Raw genomic sequence first — 7500 nt, 5'->3', positions numbered from 1 at the left:
GGAGAGAGAGAGGCGAGGAGACGAGAGCGAGAGCGAGAGAGAGAGAGAGCGAGAGCGAGAGAGCGAGAGAGAGAGCGAGAGAGAAAGCACAGAATTTCCCCGGCAGCATTGTGTTAATATTGAACCGGAATTCTTTAACAGATCACAGGAATATGAGTGTCCAGATTGTGGTTGCATCAATTCTCTGCTGAAGGAGAGGACAGGAGACAATAAAGATTTACAACAAGAAGCTCGAGAAGTCATGAGCCAGTGTGCGGTTACAATCAAGGTAAAGCTAGTTTTAATTTTGCATACATTTTGCTGCTGTTGCTGAGGAAGATTTATGTCTTTCCAGTTTGCTTTCCAAATTAGAAGGTGTAATTCCTTGCCCATTTAGCTCATTCAGTTTAAGAACTGTGCTCAGCTTGGTAAGACTCCTGAATAGGATGTCTTTCGGTAGCATTTCCTAGCTTTGAATAGAATATGGAAATATTGAAATTCATCCTTACCTGGGACTTCTAAAGTGAGCCAATATCCGTGAATATTTACCAAAGCAGGGTCAGCAGTGAAATCAGTGGAAATGTCGGTTGTTGATAAAAGTCTAAGGTTGTGGTCTCCAGTTTACCCCTTCAGCCAGTTCACTCTTCCAGATATAAAGTTTATGTGCAACAAAATATCTGAGCAATTTGAGAAGCAGTGACACCTGTAGTGCCACATTATGTGTCTAAGTGATTGTGGAAAAAATACAGAATTCTTTGTATACATTTGTTGAATATTCTATTACCACTTTATAGATTTTTTTCTATCAAAAGATATTTAATTCAGTTTATATTTACCCAATAAAAAAGTATTCATAATGGAATCCAGAATTTATCCTCAGAGCTAAATTTACCACAGGCTGAGGCATTCTCCTCTAAAAAATCTTGCAGTTGGACAATCTGTTTCTTTTGATTTCTTTTTCATGCTTTGTCATGAAAGGGCAATTTTGGCTTAACAATTGCTTCAAATTTATAACTGAGAACTCATTGAAGGGTGTTGACTGTAAAATAGTTTGTCATCCGCCTGCTAGAGAGGTTTTGGTTTCTCTTAGAGGAGCTATTTCTGCCTAAAGAACACTCAGTTACTTGCATAAATGTATGATTTGATATTCTTACTTAACCCCATCCCAACGGGTCACTTGTACACATGTCATAGCAAACTGCTTGGTCTGTGGGGTATGGCTGTATGCGTGGCAACGTGCCACAGTGCGTTGAGTGGGAAGTTCTGCTACATGTAGTGGACTCCAGTGCCCAGCATATGGATGTTACAAGAAGTCACCATGTTTATGACAGAGATTTTTGATATATTGGCCCCATTGTGTTAAGTGATAAATGAAATATGGTATCATTAACCCATATCTGACGGGTAGCATTTATAGAGGCCGGGGCCTCGCTGCCGGGGGCTTATATCGTCGCCCTAGCATGCGCGACCACTCATGCCAAATACCAGCATCACATGCCGTTTCTTCGTAATACTACGAAGATATGTTGTATTTTCAGTTTTCATTATTTTTTAGTCTCTACTTGCCAAACTTCCTGAATCATTATTCGGTCTATAGTCCGAATAAAATAAGCAGTGTGCGGCATCATGGAGTTGAAATCGTCGGTTTGTTGCATTTTGTTTGTTTGTTGCATGGTAAAAATGAGAGTGTTAAAACCGACTTAATCACACTTTCACTGGCAGAAAAGTAATCTTTTGCCGTGCTTGTAGCAAAAAAAAACTCATGGCATGTCCATACATATTCTATGGCATGTGTGTACATGCCCCTGGCAGATGGTCCCGCCATGCCATGGCATGTGCGTACATGCCACCCGTCGGCAATGGGTTAACCCTGGGATCCTTTTGTTTCTTGGCAGTCACATGGCCCAAAATACTGGCATTGGGCTTATGTGAGCAGCTGCTGTGCTGGCACTCTTCCAGTCATGGCTCATGAACATTACATTCTACACTCATTTATTGATGGGAATAATTCAGAAGCCCCTTTCTAAATGCCTAATGATTCTAACCACCCTCCAAGAGGTCTGTGCACTTGTCACTCCGGCTTTCAGCCAAAACGCTCATGACAGCAAATTCGCAACACCCAGCCCACAGCCAGGTTTTCCCATGGTGTCACCTGCCCCTCAAGCCAAATTTTATCATGATGTGATAATCATGTCATCCAGATTGTAGGGGTTAACAGTCCACTTGTAGTAATCATTAGCATATCTGATTCAATTATGTATACTGTCCAGGTTATTTGCATTCCTGAGACTGCAATTTTTCTTTTTCTTATCTGATAAACAAAAAAATTTTCAGACTGATACAAAAAATGGTAATGATCAGGCCTCAGGTACTGCTGATTCCTCAAGCACCACAAGTAAAACAGAGGAAGCAGACACAGAACGTAGTTTCCCAGCAGATGGAGAAGACGCGACAATTGCTGCTGAAACCCAAGGGAGTACCAACCCAGAATCAAAGGCATCAGCACCACAAGCTACCAGTCAGACAACTCTTCCCGGCAATCACTTGGTAAACAGGAATCAGGGTGCCACAGCTATTGATCCAGCACCAGAGATGCTTATGGAAGGTGTTGCACCTCATAATGCCCAGACAAATCCTGTGTCCTCTGCTCCAGTTTCCAGCCCAGGTTTTATCTATAATATGGTCTTGTCAGCTGCGATAGTCTTATTCATTGGTCTTGTAATGCGTAGAATATTCCTTTTGGAAGGAGATACATCAGAGGAGCTGGATGATTTGCTACTTTGAACTGTATCACTTAACATTCTTTTCATTTGTGATAGTAAGTTTCACCACTATTTTTCAATGGTCTTAAATGGAGTTGTCTCTGTTATTCTGTATATAATATTTAAGTCAAACCAAATGGTTATAATAGTAACTTCCAGTACTTTGCATATAAACATCTACCTGTAAATGGTTCTGTGACCTGGTCTCTCCTTGAAGATGTAGATTGCCAATCAGTAAAGTTTTAATGTATTTTGAATAATGCTTTCCATTATTTCCCCATTTGGCCACTTGCTAAGGAAAGTTGCTCTCAGTTCAATTCCTTGTGTAAAGAAAGTACATAGGTTGTGAGTGAAAATGTTAATTCCTCATAGAAGAAGCTTAGTATTGGTTTTAATTACATAACAAAGAAGCCAGTTACTGCTTTTGTGGAATGTTAGTGATAAATTTGAGTTTTCATACCTCATCCATAGAGGTAGAAATCTTTAATTTAATAGAGAGGTGTCTGTAAAGGGTTTCAGCACTTTTTGCTGTTCTCATGAAATATTTCAGTCATAATGCTTTATAATGCTCAATATATTAGTTAACCCTTCATTGAATAAATTCAGTAAACCTGTAGTAGTCTCCCAGTTTACTAATATAATAAGTAGATATTAAGGAGGTGTATTTTCCTTCTAAGATATGTTTGTTAATCAGTTCTTTATAGTGTGAATGAACTGGGTTGTTTGACATCAGTAAGTATAACACCTATATGATGCAGAGGAAAATCTTTTAAAGTTATTTCTTTCTATCTCTCTTTGTGTCAAAAATTATAGCTTAGGTAGTAAGCAGATATATTTTTGAATAGTGTATGAATGTAAGCAGGATGTAACTTGTCATTCAGGTAAAGAATTGAATGTTTTCATAACCATGAACAAATCCTATCAGAAAAACTGATTATTCAAATACTACATTAGGAGTGACTGAGAAGAAAATGCAGTAATGGGAACTTAATCATTGCTGAGTAGCATTCTATACTATTTTACTCCAGTTTTCTAATTATGAAAATAAGTCTTATTGCCATCTAAATATGTGAAATGTAGTCTTAGTGTATAAATGATACATCTGTTATGAAAATGAAATTTTAAAAGATCCTTATTAGACTGCAGTTATCCTTTTTTTAATATTGTAATTTTAGGAATATTTAAGATTCTTAAACATCCAAATGGTTCTTTATTTTATGAGAAAAGAAACAATTATTTTTTATTTTAGACTTAGCTGAAGGAAAATTATACTGATACACGTAGTAGTCATGAATATTACTTTTTAATCAAAGCTACTGTTGATATTTGTATACATACATATAGCCATTCACACACACACACACACACACACACACACACACACACACACACACTCACTCACTCACTCACCACCACACACACACACACACACACACACACACACACACACACACACACACACACACACACACACACACACACACACACACGTTCATGACCATACATATATTTAAGCATATTCATGCACATATAGGCATCAATAACATATAAATATCTGTTTCAGTATGGTGTGTGTAACAGGCTAACAGAGCTTTCTCTATGTTGAACTAAACTTCCACAATCCTATGGGTTTACATGGTGCAGAATAAGCATAGTGTAAAAGGCAGATACATTTTAACCAAATTATGGTAGTTAGTCAGGAAACATTGTTCAATATTCACGTAGTGCTACATCATATTTTTTTTTACAGTTCCCATATAACATTAAACTGCTACCTGCCTTCTACTGGCATATAAGCCAAAGGAGGATGTGGCCTTATTTTCCACTTTGATTTAAGTGATATACATATATATATTTTGAAAACAAAAAACTAATTATTACTGGTATTTCTCGTATATATATATCCATCCTTGAGTTAGAACATTATAGATGGTATCAGTAAGGCAAGTAGCATTATTAGATTTAACTCTATCCCAGTGTATGATTGGGAATGTTTTCCCTACATGGGCACCATTTGAACATTAGTGGAAAGGAAAGAATTTTCTGTATTTGTTGTTTATATTAATGGACTATTGGTAGATGGGGCCATGGCTTTATATGTCTAGTCATATATTCAAATATAGAAAGGCTCATATCAGTAATAGTGAATGTATGAGGTACAAGATTTTTGATTTTGTTTTTGGGGAGTTGGTGACATATTTGCAAATAAATTTCTGAGTGTTATCTTGTCAGTGATGCATGCCAATAAGTGATTTGATGTCATTCTAAAAGAAAAAAAAAAGAGATTGTACAAAACAAAATGTGTATATTTATTATCTTATCATTTTGAAAAGATAAAATGGTATAGTTATGCCAGGATATTCTGTCTATTTTACAAAAAAAAATCTGATTTAAAATCAACATTGTGCAAATATTACCCTAATTTAACCTGTAACTAAATATGACTATACTCCTTGTTTCATTGATATCACTTTTTGGCTGAAGTTACTATGGTTAAAGGAAAATGGGTGAATATTAATAACGGGATTAATTTTATTGTTAATGGAAATTCATGGACCATAATGTTGAAGGATTACATGTATTATTATTGTATCAAAATATATTAATTAAAATGTTATTTGATTTCCCCATGTAGTTGCAATAAAGACAAATGTTAACCTATGAATATTGCCTTTGATTTAAAAATTTTATTTCCTTTGAAGCCAATTCTAGAAGACTCATACACGTGCGGCATTGTAAGCATTTTCCGCTTTCAGTGCTGTTTGGAGATGGTTAGTAAGATACACTGGTTTAGTACATAATATATTATCTAACAGTTCAAGCCAAAATTTCTTTTAACCTTCAACCTGAGTACTGCATGTACAAAATCTTGTCATCCCAGTAGTGTGCGGGGAATGACAAAAATTTGTGAGATCTTAATTTATGATCTTGAAAATCCAATGGTAAATGATGCATGTAGCAGTCAACTCATACTATGTTGCAGGCATTGGGTTAATTCATCCCAGATTTGCAAATTTGTAATGAAAAATAACATCCTATGAATTTGCATGGTTTCAGAAAGCAATTAGAACTCCGTAAAAGGAAAAATAGGAACAGGATTCATTGTGGCAAAGGCCTGATAGGTATGAATGAGTATCAGTAATACAGCAACAAGTTACACAGTCCACCGTTTCTATATTCATTAGAAAGACTTTAGTTCTTATGAAGATGTTGTCTAAACATTTCATGGTTTTGATAGTTGTTCTTCATCTTATTCTTATTATTATTTCTATTACTATCATTATCATCTTTGTTTTTGTTATTATTGTTGTTATTATCATTATTCTTATTATTTTTTAAAATTCATTATTATTGTCATTAATATTATTGTTATTATTATCATTGTTATTACCGTTATTTTCTTTATTATGATATTATCAGTTATTATTTTTTTCTTCCTCATTAATTTTTTATTGTCATCATTATCATTATTGCTATTATTATTATTATTATTATTATTGTTGTTGTTGTTATTAGTAGTCCTATTCTTATTACCATTGTTATTATTTTTTATCATTATTTTTTTATTATCATTTTTTCATATCATCATCATCATCATCATCATCATCATCATCATCATCATCATCATCATCATCATCATTCATCATATTCCTCATTCTCATCATATCAGCATAATCATATCACACATCATTTTATCATATATTTTGCTCATTTTTTGCATCTTATCATATCTCATTATTATAATATAAAAAATGTACATAATTTTATTATTGTTTTTGTCTGTGTGATAGTTGTTTTATAATTTTAAAGTTATCTTTTATTTTCATTAATTTATATATTCTTATTGTTGTTGTCAGTTTGGTTGTTGCTAATGTTCTTTTTTATCATGAATATCATTACTGCTGATTTATTTACAGTAGTAGTAGTCAATGGAACTAGAATTTGAATTATTGTAATTATTGTTATGAATGCCAGCATTGCCAAGTGCCGAAATATCATTTGAGGATCATCGAAAAGTAAAAAAGAGGAAACCTTTGTGGTTAACACGTAAATAAAAAGAAAGTTTTACATTTACGTAAGGTGACAGTGCGGCTCCTTGCATATGGAGTACACATTGTGCTGTTGTGATGGCATTTGCATCCATGGTTTCATAATACCCAGCAGCAAGGCGTTCCTGATGTGAAAGGAGTGTCTATGATTTGAACTTTGTGTCGAATCGGAGTGTTTGATTCGAATAATCAGCGTTGTTTTCAACGAAAACGAACGAATGCAACTGTTCTTTGTATAAAAAAAAACACGATTATTGTGATTATCAACTTTTCCTGTTAACGTGAAAGGAAAACCCAGAGTAAATCCCAGAGACAGGCCTCCATCCCGCGTCACTAGGTCAGAAACCGCTCCTGAAAACATGCCGCGAGCATCAGTCAAGGAAGAGCTAATATGATCTGGTTATCTAATGTCATCTCGAATGAGCCAGATCACAGTCCGGTTAGCGAACGGATAATGCACACAATGACGATGATGGCGATGCTAACACAAGCACACGCATGCATCTATGCACAGTATGGGCAGGCGCGCCACACACACACACACACACACACACACACACACACACACACACACACACACACACACACACACACACACACACACACACACACACACACACACACACACACACACACACACACACACACACACATACACACACACACACATTCGTACGCTTTTATGGCTAGAGATATATATGTAGATATTA

General features: G+C 35.3%; 1 protein-coding gene across 1 annotated transcript in view; it reads left to right on the top strand.

Annotated features, from left to right (window-relative positions):
• The window catches only part of LOC119597631 (ubiquitin-conjugating enzyme E2 J1-like), an 8634-nt gene extending 3228 nt beyond the window's left edge, over positions 1 to 5406 (top strand). The window contains exons 4-5 of the mRNA XM_037947226.1: positions 142 to 268; positions 2314 to 5406. Of these exons, the coding sequence (XP_037803154.1) occupies positions 142 to 268; positions 2314 to 2763 (577 nt within the window). The 3' untranslated portion in view covers positions 2764 to 5406. The remainder of the gene's footprint in view (positions 1 to 141; positions 269 to 2313) is intronic.
• Positions 5407 to 7500: the final 2094 nt, after the last annotated feature.

Source organism: Penaeus monodon, chromosome 39 (genome assembly GCF_015228065.2).
Source record: "Penaeus monodon isolate SGIC_2016 chromosome 39, NSTDA_Pmon_1, whole genome shotgun sequence".
Taxonomy (NCBI): domain Eukaryota; kingdom Metazoa; phylum Arthropoda; class Malacostraca; order Decapoda; family Penaeidae; genus Penaeus; species Penaeus monodon.
Note: the sequence above shows the minus strand (reverse complement) of the source record. Positions and strands in the feature narration are given on the sequence as shown.